The 13,262-nt window shown below is 42.9% G+C and overlaps 1 protein-coding gene across 7 annotated transcripts in view; it reads right to left on the reverse strand.

Moving 5' to 3' along the window:
- Nucleotides 1-13,262, reverse strand: part of robo2 (roundabout, axon guidance receptor, homolog 2 (Drosophila)) — a 388,246-nt gene that overhangs the window by 101,931 nt on the left and 273,053 nt on the right. For all 7 annotated transcript variants that reach the window (XM_042296388.1, XM_042296384.1, XM_042296385.1 and 4 more), the window contains exon 8: nt 6,676-6,800. In XM_042296388.1, the coding sequence (XP_042152322.1) occupies nt 6,676-6,800 (125 nt within the window). The remainder of the gene's footprint in view (nt 1-6,675; nt 6,801-13,262) is intronic.

A 13,262-nucleotide genomic window follows, 5' to 3' on the forward strand; every position in this document is an offset into this window, starting at 1 on the left:
ATATATATATATATATATATATATATATATATATATATATATATATATATATATATATATATAATATGACATTTGTAATGTCTTTATTGTTTTGAAACTTCTGTATGTGTAATGTTTACTGTTCATTTTAATTGTTTATTTCACTTTTGTATATTATCTACCTCACTTGCTTTGGCAATGTTAACACATGTTTCCCATGCCAATAAAGCCCCTTGAATTGAATTGAATTGAATTGAATTGAGAGAGACAGAGAGAGTGACAGAGAGGCAGAGATAGAGACAGAGAGACAGATAGAGAGAGAAACAGAGTGACAGAGAAACAGAGAGACAGAGAGACAGGGAGACAAAGAGACAGAGAGACAGAGAGACAAAGAGACAAAGAGACAGAGAGACAGAGAGACAAAGAGACAGAGAGACAGAGAGACAGAGAGACAAAGAGACAGAGAGACAGAGAAACAGAGAGACATAGTGACAAAGAGACAGGGAGACAAAGAGACAGAGACAGAGAGAAACAGAGTGACAGAGAGACAGAGAGACAGAGAGACAAAGAGACAGAGAGACAGAGAAACAGAGAGACATAGTGACAAAGAGACAGGGAGACAAAGAGACAGAGACAGAGAGAAACAGAGTGACAGAGAGACAGGGAGACAAAGAGACAGAGAGACAGAGAGACAGAGAGACATAGTGACAAAGAGACAGGGAGACAAAGGGACAGAGACAGAGAGACAGAGAGACAGAGAGACAAAGAGACAGAGAGACAGAGAGACAGAGAGACAGAGAGAGAGAGAGAGAGACAGAGAGACAGAGAGACAGAGAGAGAGAGCGAGAGAGACAGAGAGACAGAGAGAGACAGAGAAACAGAGAGACAAAAAGACAGAGAGACAAAGAGAGGGAGAGAGAGAGAGAGACAGAGAGAGAGACAGACAGAGAGAGACAGAGAGAGAGTGAGAAAGAAAGAGAGACAGAGAGTGAGACAGAGAGAGACAGAGAGAGAGACAGAGAGAGAGACAGGCTAAAAATACTTGAATCAAACATAGAGCCCATTGCCCTTTATGGTTGTGAGGTCTGGGGTCCGCTCACCAACCAAGACTTCACAAAATGGGACAAACACCAAATTTAGACTCTGCACGCAGAATTCTGCAAAAATATCCTCCGTGTACAACGTAGAACACCAAATAATGCATGCAGAGCAGAATTAGGCCGATATCCACTAATTATCAAAATCCAGAAAAGAGACGTTAAATTCTACAACCACCTAAAAGGAAGCGATTCACAAACCTTCCATAACAAAGCCATCACCTACAGAGAGATGAACCTGGAGAAGAGCCCCCTAAGCAAGCTGGTCCTGGGGCTCTGTTCACAAACACAAACACACCCTACAGAGCCCCAGGAGAACAGCACAATTAGACCCAACCAAATCATGAGAAAACAAAAAGATAATTACTTAACACATTGGAAAGAATTAACAAAAAAACAGAGCAAACTAGAATGCTATTTGGCCCTAAACAGAGAGTACACAGCGGCAGAATACCTGACCACTGTGACTGACCCAAAATTAAGGAAAGCTTTGACTATGTACAGACTCAGTGAGCATAGCCTTGCTATTGAGAAAGGCCGCCGTAGGCAGACATGGCTCTCAAGAGAAGACAGGCTATGTGCTCACTGCCCACAAAATGAGGTGGAAACTGAGCTGCACTTCCTAACCTCCTGCCCAATGTATGACCATATTAGAGAGACATATTTCCCTCAGATTACACAGATCCACAAAGAATTCAAAACAAATCCAATTTTGAAAAACTCCCATATCTACTGGGTGAAATTCCACAGTGTGCCATCACAGCAGCAAGATTTGTGACCTGTTGCCACGAGAAAAGGGCAACCAGTGAAGAACAAACACCATTGTAAATACAACCCATATTTATGCTTATTTATTTTATCTTGTGTCCTTTAACCATTTGTACATTGCTAAAACACTGTATATATATAATATGACATTTGTAATGTCTTTACTGTTTTGAAACTTCTGTATGTGTAATGTTTACTGTTAATTTTTGTTGTTTTTCACTTTATATATTCACTTTGTATGTTGTCTACCTCACTTGCTTTGGCAATGTTAACACATGTTTCCCATGCCAATAAAGCCCTTGAATTGAATTGAAATTGAATTGACAGGGTGACAGAGAGACAGAGAGAAACAGGGAGACAGAGAAACAGGGAGACAGAGACAGAGAGAGACAGAGTTAGAGACTGAGAGATCTTGTGTCCTTTAACCATTTGTACATTGTTAAAACACTGTATATATATAATATGACATTTGTAATGTCTTGATTGTTTTGAAACATCTGAATGTGTAATGTTTACTGTTCATTTGTATTGTTTATTTCACTTTATATATTCACTTTATATATTATCTACCTCACTTGCTTTGGCAATGTTAACACATGTTTCCCATGCCAATAAAGCCCTTGAATTGAATTGAATTGAGAGAGAGACAGAGAGAGAAAGAGAGAGTTAGAGAGGGCGATGGGGATAGAAAATGTATGAAGCATCAATAAACCGAGACAGAGAGAGGGAACATAGTGGTGTGACTCCGGCTATTGTGAAATCAATGTAAAAGACCTGGGGCTCAGTGCCAGTACATGGGAGTCTATTTACTGAGAGGATACTGGTGTAAATGAATGTTGATCTTTGTATGTACATGCTCGTATGCCCTGTTGCAGTGAGTCAGATAGGATTCATCACTTACTTTGATGTGAGAATGGGCTGAGAATAGGTTTCAGCAAGTGTGCCTGTGTGTTCGGTATCGGTGTGAGTGTGTTGCATGCAAATGTGTATTCCACCCCTCTCCAATCTCTGAGTGGCACTTTGCTGTAATTGTCTGGCCTCAGGCTCAGTGTGTGTGTGTGCGTGTGTGTGTGTGTGTGTGTGTGTGTGCGCGCGCGTGCATATGTGAGTGTGTATGTGTGCGTGTGTGTGTGTGTGTGTGTGTGTGTGTGTGCGCTCGTGCATATGTGTGTGTGTGTGTGTGTGTGTGTGTGTGTGCATATGTGTGTGTGTGTGTGTGTGTGTGTGTGTGTGTGTGTGTGTGTGTGTGTGTGTGTGTGTGTGTGTGTGCGTGTGTGTGTGTGCGTGCCTCCCAGCCAGAGCTGCATCATATCCCTGGTTCATCTACGGGTCCTGGCAGGCTCCTAATTACTGCTGTTGTTGTTGTGTGGACTGTGAGGACCAGCCATGTGAAGGGCTATCTGCTCTGCTCTGTGTGAGGGTAGGATCACTGTTATCAGCACAGTGTCATGGGAACTGATTACCTCCTCCCCGGTCACACAAAGGAGTATCTGGTGTGTTGTGTGTGTGTCAGAGATACTGATGGGAGGTAGTGAGCGCGTGCGTATGTCACACAGACGGACATAATAGACACAGCAGAGTCCTCCCCACACAGCCAACGGCATGGTTACTATCCAATCTAAGTGGTGTGTGTGTGCTGATTACACTAGACAGTACAGTAACACAGTAATAACTGCTAGTCATAAATAAAGCATGGTGGACACACACTGGATGAAAAAACACTGAATATTCTTGTAAATATAGAGGTATTTACAAGAATACAAGCATTTCGCTACACTCGCATTAACGTCTGCTAACCATGTGTATGTGACAAATAAAATTTGATTTGATTTGATTTGGACCAAGGTGTTTTACAGTTCTTTACACTACAGGACAAGTAGATGAAGACTGGACCAAGCTGTTTTACAGTTCTTTAAACTACAGGACAAGTAGATAAAGACTGGAACAAGCTGTTTTACAGTTCTTTAAACTACAGGACCAGTAGATGAAGACTGGACCAAGCTGTTTTACAGTTCTTTACACTACAGGACCAGTAGATGAAGACTGGACCAAGCTGTTTTACAGTTCTTTACAGTACAGTACAGGACCAGTAGGTGAAGACTGGACCACGCTGTTTTACAGTTCTTTACAGTACAGGACCAGTAGTTAAAGACTGGACCAAGCTGTTGTACAGTTCTTTACAGTACAGTACAGGACCAGTAGTTAAAGACTGGACCAAGCTGTTTTACAGTTCTTTACAGTACAGGACCAGTAGTTAAAGACTGGACCAAGCTGTTGTACAGTTCTTTACAGTACAGTACAGGACCAGTAGTTGAAGACTAGACCAATCTGTTTTACAGTTCTTTACAGTACAGTACAGTACCAGTAGTTGAAGACTGCACCAAGCTGTTTTACAGTTCTTTACAGTACAGTACAGGACCAGTAGTTGAAGAATGGACCAAGCTGTTTTACAGTTCTTTACAGTACAGGACCAGTAGTTGAAGACTGGACCAAGCTGTTTTACAGTTCTTTACAGTACAGGACCAGTAGATGAAGACTGGACAAAGCTGTTTTACAGTTCTTTACACTACAGTACCAGTAGTTAAAGACTGGCCCAAGCTGTTGTACAGTTCTTTACAGTACATGACTAGTCGATGAAGACTGGACCAAGTTGCTTTACACTTCTTTACAGTATAGGACCAGTGGTTAAAGACTGGTCCATGCTTTTGTATAGTTCTTTACAGTATAGTATAGGACCAGTGGTTGAAGACTGGACCAAGCAGTTTTACAGATCTTTACAGTACAGGATTAGTAGTTGAAGACTGGACCAAGCTGTTTTACAGTTCTTTACAGTACAGGACCAGTAGTTAAAGACTGGACCAAGCTGTTTTACAGTTCTTTACAGTACAGTACAGGACCAGTAGTTCAAGTCTGGACCAAGCTGTTTCACAGTTCTATACAGTACAGGACCTATAGGTGAAGACTGGACAAAGCTGTTTTACAGTTCTTTACAGTATAGGACCAGTAGTTGAAGACTGGACAAAGCTGTTTTACAGTTCTTTACACTACAGGACCAGTAGTTAAAGACTTGACCAAGCTATTGTACAGTTCTTTCCAGTACAGTACAGGACCAGTAGTTCAAGACTGGACCAAGCTGTTTTACAGTTCTTTACAGTACAGTACCAGTAGTTAAAGACTTGACCAAGCTGTTGTACAGTTATTTACAGTACAGTACAGGACCAGTAGTTCAAGACTGGACCAAGCTGTTGTACAGTTATTTACAGTACAGTACAGGACCAGTAGTTCAAGACTGGACCAAGCTGTTTTACAGTTCTTCACAATACAGTACAGGACCAGTAGTTGAAGACTGGATCAAGCTGTTTTACAGTTCTTTATAGTACAGGACCAGTAGTTGAAGACTGGACGAAGCTGTTTTACAGTTCTTTACACTACAGGACCAGTAGTTAAAGACTGGACCACGCTTTTGTGTAGTTCTTTACAGTACAGTACAGGACCAGTAAGTAGTTAAAGACTGGACCAAGTTGCTTTACACTTCTTTACAGTATAGGACCAGTGGTTAAAGACTGGTCCATGCTTTTGTATAGTTCTTTACAGTATAGTATAGGACCAGTGTTTGAAGACTGGACCAAGCAGTTTTACAGATCTTTACAGTACAGGACCAGTAGTTGAAGACTGGACCAAGCTCTTTTACAGTTCTTTACAGTACAGGACCAGTAGATGAAGACTGGACCAAGCTGTTTTACAGTTCTTTACAGTACAGGACCAGTAGTTGAAGACTGGACCTGGCTCTTTTACAGTTGTTTACAGTACAGGACCAGTAGGTGAAGACTGGACTAAACTGTTTTACAATTCTTTACAGTACAGGACCAGTGGTTAAAGACTGGACCGAGCTGTTGTACAGTTCTTTACAGTACAGGACCAGTAGATGAAGACTGGACTAAGCTGTTTTACAGTTCTTTACAGTACAGGACCAGTAGATGAAGACTGGACCAAGCTGTTTTACAGTTCTTTACAGTACAGGACCAGTGGTTGAAGACTGGACTAAGCTGTTTTACAGTTCTTCACAGTACAGGACCAGAAGTTAAAGACTGGATCAAGCTGTTGTACAGTTCTTTACAGTACAGGACCAGTAGTTGAAGACTGGATCAAGTTGTTTTACAGTTCTTTACACTATAGGACTAGAAGTTAAAGACTGGATCAAGCTGTTGTACAGTTCTTTACAGTATAGTATAGTATCAGTGGTTGAAGACTGGACCAAGCTGTTTTACAGTTCTTTACAGTACAGGACCAGTAGATGAAGACTGGACTAAGCTGTTTTACAGTTCTTTACAGTACAGGACCAGTAGATGAAGACTGGACCAAGCTGTTTTACAGTTCTTTACAGTACAGGACCAGTGGTTGAAGACTGGACTAAGCTGTTTTACAGTTCTTCACAGTACAGGACCAGAAGTTAAAGACTGGATCAAGCTGTTGTACAGTTCTTTACAGTACAGGACCAGTAGTTGAAGACTGGATCAAGTTGTTTTACAGTTCTTTACACTATAGGACTAGAAGTTAAAGACTGGATCAAGCTGTTGTACAGTTCTTTACAGTACAGGACCAGTAGGTGAAGACTGGACAAAGCTGTTTTACAGTTCTTTACAGTACAGGACCAGAAGTTAAAGACTGGATCAAGCTGTTGTACAGTTCTTTACAGTACAGGACCAGTAGTTGAAGACTGGTCCAAGATGTTTTACAGACCAGTAGTTTTTCCTTACCATGTTTTTCCTGGTCAAGTGGATTGTTCAGGAAAAGCTCCTAGCCCTGCTATGGGTCATTGAGAGGTGTTTACCTGGCTACCCTCCTTCTGCCAGAAGACTGCAGGCTGTGGGTTGCCCTTGGTCTCACAGGGGAAGGTTGCGGTGCGACCCTGGGCCACGATCTGGTCCCGCGGCCTGATGACGAACTGGGGTGCAGCTGGGGTCAAAGGGCAGAATCACCAGGGTTAGAACTCAGAGTTAGACAGAGTTGAAGCATGGGGCACGTGGGGGTGTGGGGTGTGGGGTGTGGGGTCAAGGGGGTGTGGGGTGTTCAAGCAAAAGTACAGTCAGGCACAACAAGAACAAATCAAAATGGGCATGTCCTACACTATTAGAAAAAAGGGTTCCAAAGGGGTCCTTCGGCTGTTCAAATGGGAGATCCATTCCAGGTAGAAATATTTTGTGTTCCCTATAGAACCCTATGTGGAAAGGGTTCTACAAGGAACCCAAACCCAGTTTCTACCTGGAACCAAAAAAGGTTCTTCAAAGCGTTCTCCTATGGGGACAGCCAAATAACCCTTTTGGGTTTTAGATAGCACAGTGTATAGAGCTTCCATGCAGAGTGTTCCTTCCATTGATTCTGATTGGAAGACAAACACCCAGGAAGGTCACGATAATGCCACAGTAACCACTTAAGGCCATTCATCCAGGCTGGTGCTGAATGAATGACAGTCGTCAGTGTTCACAAACAGAACCACTGTCTCAGTCACAATGGCATCAGGAGAGTTAGGTAGACATAATGTAGCTAGGCTTAACACAGAGAAAGACACAGAGAAAAACGTGTGAGGATAGAATGAAATAAATGAACAGAACGCAGCTAACAGCTAACTGTCTCTGTTTCATGGGTCCCTCAGGGGGAGGACACAGGCCTTACCCCCTCTTAACCCCTCTCTCACCCAACAGCCAAGCACTACACTCCCTTTCACCAATCCAGGAAAAGTACCTTTATTACTCAACTGGACCCTCCAGAAGCCAATTAAGGAGTCTGTCAGTGAGGGCAGACCGAGCAGACACACTCAAGGATCCAGCAGAGATATATTACATCTGGGATGTCTCATTCCACTCTCGCTGTTTCCCGGCCCATCTGAATGTGTTGTAATGCGACATAAACAAATGTGTCCTGGCCAAACTTTAGCACACTTGGCAAATCCCCGAGACACGTCCACTCTCTCCTACACAAATAAACCACCAGAGGAGTGATTCATTGTGTTCCAGGAAACACACTGACGTGCTGTATACAAGGCCATCTTTTCTCTCTGTCTTCTGCTCTCAATGAGGCATTACTTCCTCATTATCTAAAGTAAAATAGTGTTACTGTTGATTTTACAATCAAGATAATTTTCACACCTCAAGATGCCTTCGTATAAGAGATTTGATTTCATGACAAAACCTTCTCATTTAATGACAAAAGTGCAATGGCTGAACATAAGTCTTATCTAATGTGGACTGTTGACCTCTCCTGGTTGGGATTATCAGTGTTAACAGGTCTCTCGGCCCCACACTCTTGGTTGGGATTATCAGTGTTAACAGGTCTCTCGGCCCCACACTCTTGGTTGGGATTATCAGTGTTAACAGGTCTCTCGGCCCCACACTCTTGGTTGGGATTATCAGTGTTAACAGGTCTCTCGGCCCCACACTCTTGGTTGGGATTATCAGTGTTAACAGGTCTCTCGGCCCCACACTCTTGGTTGGGATTATCAGTGTTAACAGGTCTCTCGGCCCCACACTCTTGGTTGGGATTATCAGTGTTAACAGGTCTCTCGGCCCCACACTCTTGGTTGGGATTATCAGTGTTAACAGGTCTCTCGGCCCCACACTCTTGGTTGGGATTATCAGTGTTAACAGGTCTCTCGGCCCCACACTCTTGGTTGGGATTATCAGTATTAACAGGTCTCTCGGCCCCACACTAGGTTGGCCTGTGATGGTGGTGAGATGTTAGGTCTTACACTCCTAAAAAATTCCTCATAGTCAGAATCTCAGAGACTCAAAGACTCAGAGACTCAGAGAGGAAAAGCATCCCGCAGAAGAAATTCAAATCAACCAATTATAGACACCAATCCCAAACTTCAGTCAAGTAAAACCCAGACATGGCATCCCTTTATCAGTCAAAGGTTTTCTCACTTTTCTTCAGCTGAGGATAAAGTCCTTCAGCACTTAGTACCTTTTGATCATGTTCAAACAAAATGAAAGAGAATAGAGGTAATAGCTAAGTACCTACCACAGACTACATCTCTGACAGTCTAGACCACACTGTTTTTGCAGGTGACTTACAAATGTGATTTCTACTGTTATGTGAGAGTTTTCAAAGCAGTAGTGGCATCTGTAACTTCGGTAATATTTGGTATGGCGAGCAAGCAGAGGGAATAGCCAACAGATGTAAGAGAGACTTCTTAAAATGTATGATCAAAATGCTTTCAACAAGATATAACGCTGCTTCATATGACATCATTATATGAACACACTGGACTTGTTGCTATAAAACATACATTGACAGGCTTTTATTCTGATTCCTGTTAAGTCTTTCCACTGACAACCCAGCTGGTTCCAGTCAGGGCAAATCTCATCCCGTTTGGCTCATTTCTCCATGTAATCCCTTTTTTGGGAAGTGTATTTGTCAAAGATACACACAGCTAGGAATGCTACAGATGGCTATAGATTTACAGCCTTCCTGTTTGGCTCTCCCCAGTTTAGATAGCTTGCTGCATTTCACAATGTTGGTTCTGATACAGAGCACCTAAATCACCATCTCTCTCTCTCCCTTTGTCTCCCTCCATCTCTTTCTCTCTCTGGCTGGTGAATCCAAAGAGCAGTGCATTAGAGCAGAGCACTCACTCAAAGTGTTTGACAACTTACAAGCTGTTCTCTATTGCTGCCCTCACACCTTGTCTCTCCTCTTTATCTGTATCTTCCTTTGTCCCTCTCTCCTTGTCTCTCCTCTCTATCTGTAATTTCCTTTATCACTCTCTCCTTGTCTCTCCTCTCTATCTGTAATTTCCTTTATCACTCTCTCCTTTTCTCTCCTCTCTATCTGTATCTTCCTTTATCACTCTCTCCTTGTCTCTCCTCTCTATCTTCCTTTATCACTCTCTCCTTGTCTCTCCTCTCTATCTCTATCTTCCTTTATCACTCTCTCCTTGTCTCTATCTTCCTTTAGCCCTCTCTCCTTGTCTCTCCTCTCTATCTGTATCTTCCTTTATCACTCTCTCCATCTCTATCTTCCTTTATCACTCTCTCCTTGTCTCTCCTCTTTATCTGTATCTTCCTTTATCACTCTCTCCTTGTCTCTCCTCTCTATCTTCCTTTATCACTCTCTCCTTGTCTCTCCTCTCTATCTTCCTTTATCACTCTCTCCTTGTCTCTCCTCTCTATCTCTATCTTCCTTTATCACCCTCTCTCCTTGTCTCTCCTCTCTATCTCTATCTTCCTTTATCACTCTCTCATTGTCTCTATCTTCCTTTATCCCTCTCTCCTTGTCTCTCCTCTCTATCTGTCTCTTCCTTTATCACTCTCTCCTTGTCTCTCCTCTCTATCTCTATCTTCCTTTATCACTCTCTCCTTGTCTCTCCTCTCTATCTGTATCTTCCTTTATCCTTCTCTCCTTCTCTCCTCTCTATCTGTATCTTCCTTTATCACTCTCTCCTTGTCTCTCCTCTCTATCTTCCTTTATCACTCTCTCCTTGTCTCTCCTCTCTATCTGTATCTTCCTTTATCCCTCTCTCCTTGTCTCTCCAATCTATCTTCCTTTATCACTCTCTCCTTGTCTCTCCAATCTATCTTCCTTTATCACTCTCTCCTTGTCTCTCCTCTCTATCTTCCTTTATCACTCTCTCCTTGTCTCTCCTCTCTATCTTCCTTTATCACTATCTCCTTGTCATTCAAACTCTATCTTCCTTTATCACTCTCTCCTCTCTATCTGTATCTTCCGTAATCACTCTCTCCTTGTCTCTCCTCTCTATCTTCCTTTATCACTCTCTCCTTGTCTCTCCTCTCTATCTTCCTTTATCACTCTCTCCTTGTCTCTCCTCTCTATCTTCCTTTATCCCTCTCTCCTTGTCTCTCCTCTTTATCTGTATCTTCCTTTATCACTCTCTCCTTGTCTCTCCTCTCTATCTTCCTTTATCACTCTCTCCGTGTCTCTCCTCTCTATCTGTATCTTCCTTTATCACTCTCTCCTTGTCTCTCCTCTCTATCTTCCTTTATCCTTCTCTCCTTGTCTCTCCTCTCTATCTGTATCTTCCTTTATCACTCTCTCCTTGTCTCTCCTCTCTATCTTCCTTTATCACTCTCTCCTTGTCTCCCCTCTATCTGTATCTTCCTTTATCCTTCTCTCCTTGTCCCTCCTCTCTATCTGTATCTTCCTTTATCACTCTCTCCTTGTCTCTCCTCTCTATCTTCCTTTATCACTCTCTCCTTGTCTCACCTCTATCTGTATCTTCCTTTATCCTTCTCTCCTTGTCTCTCCTCTCTATCTGTATCTTCCTTTATCACTCTCTCCTTGTCTCTCCTCTCTATCTTCCTTTATCACTCTCTCCTTGTCTCCCCTCTATCTGTATCTTCCTTTATCCTTCTCTCCTTGTCCCTCCTCTCTATCTGTATCTTCCTTTATCACTCTCTCCTTGTCTCTCCTCTCTATCTGTATCTTCCTTTATCCTTCTCTCCTTCTCTCCTCTCTATCTGTATCTTCCTTTATCACTCTCTCCTTGTCTCTCCTCTCTATCTTCCTTTATCACTCTCTCCTTGTCTCCCCTCTATCTGTATCTTCCTTTATCCTTCTCTCCTTGTCTCTCCTCTCTATCTGTATCTTCCTTTATCACTCTCTCCTTGTCTCTCCTCTCTATCTTCCTTTATCACTCTCTCCTTGTCTCCCCTCTATCTGTATCTTCCTTTATCCTTCTCTCCTTGTCCCTCCTCTCTATCTGTATCTTCCTTTATCACTCTCTCCTTGTCTCTCCTCTCTATCTTCCTTTATCACTCTCTCCTTGTCTCCCCTCTATCTGTATCTTCCTTTATCCTTCTCTCCTTATCTCTCCTCTCTATCTTCCTTTATCACTCTCTCCTTGTCTCTCCTCTCTATCTTCGTTTATCACTCTCTCCTTGTCTCTCCTCTCTATCTTCCTTTATCACTCTCTCCTTGTCTCTCCTCTCTATCTCTATCTTCCTTTATCACCCTCTCTCCTTGTCTCTCCTCTCTATCTTCCTTTATCACTCTCTCATTGTCTCTATCTTCCTTTATCCTTCTCTCCTTGTCCCTCCTCTCTACTTCTATCTTCCTTTATCACTCTCTCCTTGTCTCTCCTCTCTATCTTCCTTTATCCCTCTCTCCTTGTCTCTCATCTCTATCTGTATCTTCCTTTATCACTCTCTCCTTGTCTCTCTCAATCCCCCTCAATCTCTCACACATGCAGCACCCACACACACATAGAGCAATGTAGCCTTGTTATGTTTGGTAAGGAGCATGAAATCAAGCTGTGATAGCAGGTCAGATATGATGTGATGAGGTTGGGTTGGATTAGGGGCCATCAAGTAATGCATATTTAAAGTCTGCAGTACCCTAGCCAGTGAGGGACAGACGAGACAACCCAGCAGTGTGTGTGAAGCTGTCTAACACACTGTTTGATGCAGGGATCCTAAAGACTAGTGATAGCCTCCTTCCTGTCCCCCTCCAAGGGAGACGCATGATCAAATCCCCATATTTAATTCATGACAAGACACATCAACCCAGGGTTGGAGGGGATTCATAGTAAAATGAGACAGCCATGAACAAATGGATAGGCTGACAGACACACAAGCGTTGTTTTCTCACTTCTTTAAATCCCACATTCAATCATATTTTATTCATAAGTTAAAAGCAATTACTGTCTTGTTCTTACGGGCAGGCTGAATGTTTAATTTCTGAAATGTTCCTGCAACTTGACAGTTCGTGGCAATCTGGGGACGGCCGCTGCTGTTCTGGCAACGGAGGTCCTGCCGCTCCTCCAACGTCAGGGTTCCTTCTGCCAGTCAAGCTAGCTCTGACACGCACCCCTGCTCCCCTCTTCCTAACCTCTCCTCTCTCAGCCTGCCCTACAGCTACACACATCTCCCCCTTTCTCCCCTACACACAATTGTCTCTCTCTCTCCAGTATCTCTTCCCAGATGTCAGAAACCAAACATCTCAAACTGACACTTATCACCAAAACCATCTACTGTACTGGAAGACATAACACTTCCAAGAGTTTCAAATTGCCCTGACTCCATGTCTCCTCCAGATCCATGTGTAAGGAAATAGAACAGCAACAACTACTGAGATGCCCTACTTTAATTCCCAGACCAGAGGAAGCAACTCTATCCAAGACAAGTAGATCCCATGTCGGTGTGCCAGGGCCAAGTCTAGCAGAGGGCCTCAAGATGTGGATGGTAAAATCCCCGGGTGCACTGGGTCCTGGGGGGACAACTAGGGGAAACTAAAGACAGCTATGGCTTAGATAGACACGCTACAGTGCAGATACATAACCTAGGTACTCTAGAGAGTTAGGTATTAGTTCATTACCAGGTTAGTAAGTGAGGCTAAAGCTGATGACAGCACTAAATAGTCCTATTTGTAACTATTTGAGATAAACATACAGGGTTTGACAGTGAA

Source organism: Oncorhynchus tshawytscha, linkage group LG13, assembly GCF_018296145.1.
Source record: "Oncorhynchus tshawytscha isolate Ot180627B linkage group LG13, Otsh_v2.0, whole genome shotgun sequence".
Lineage (NCBI taxonomy): Eukaryota > Metazoa > Chordata > Actinopteri > Salmoniformes > Salmonidae > Oncorhynchus > Oncorhynchus tshawytscha.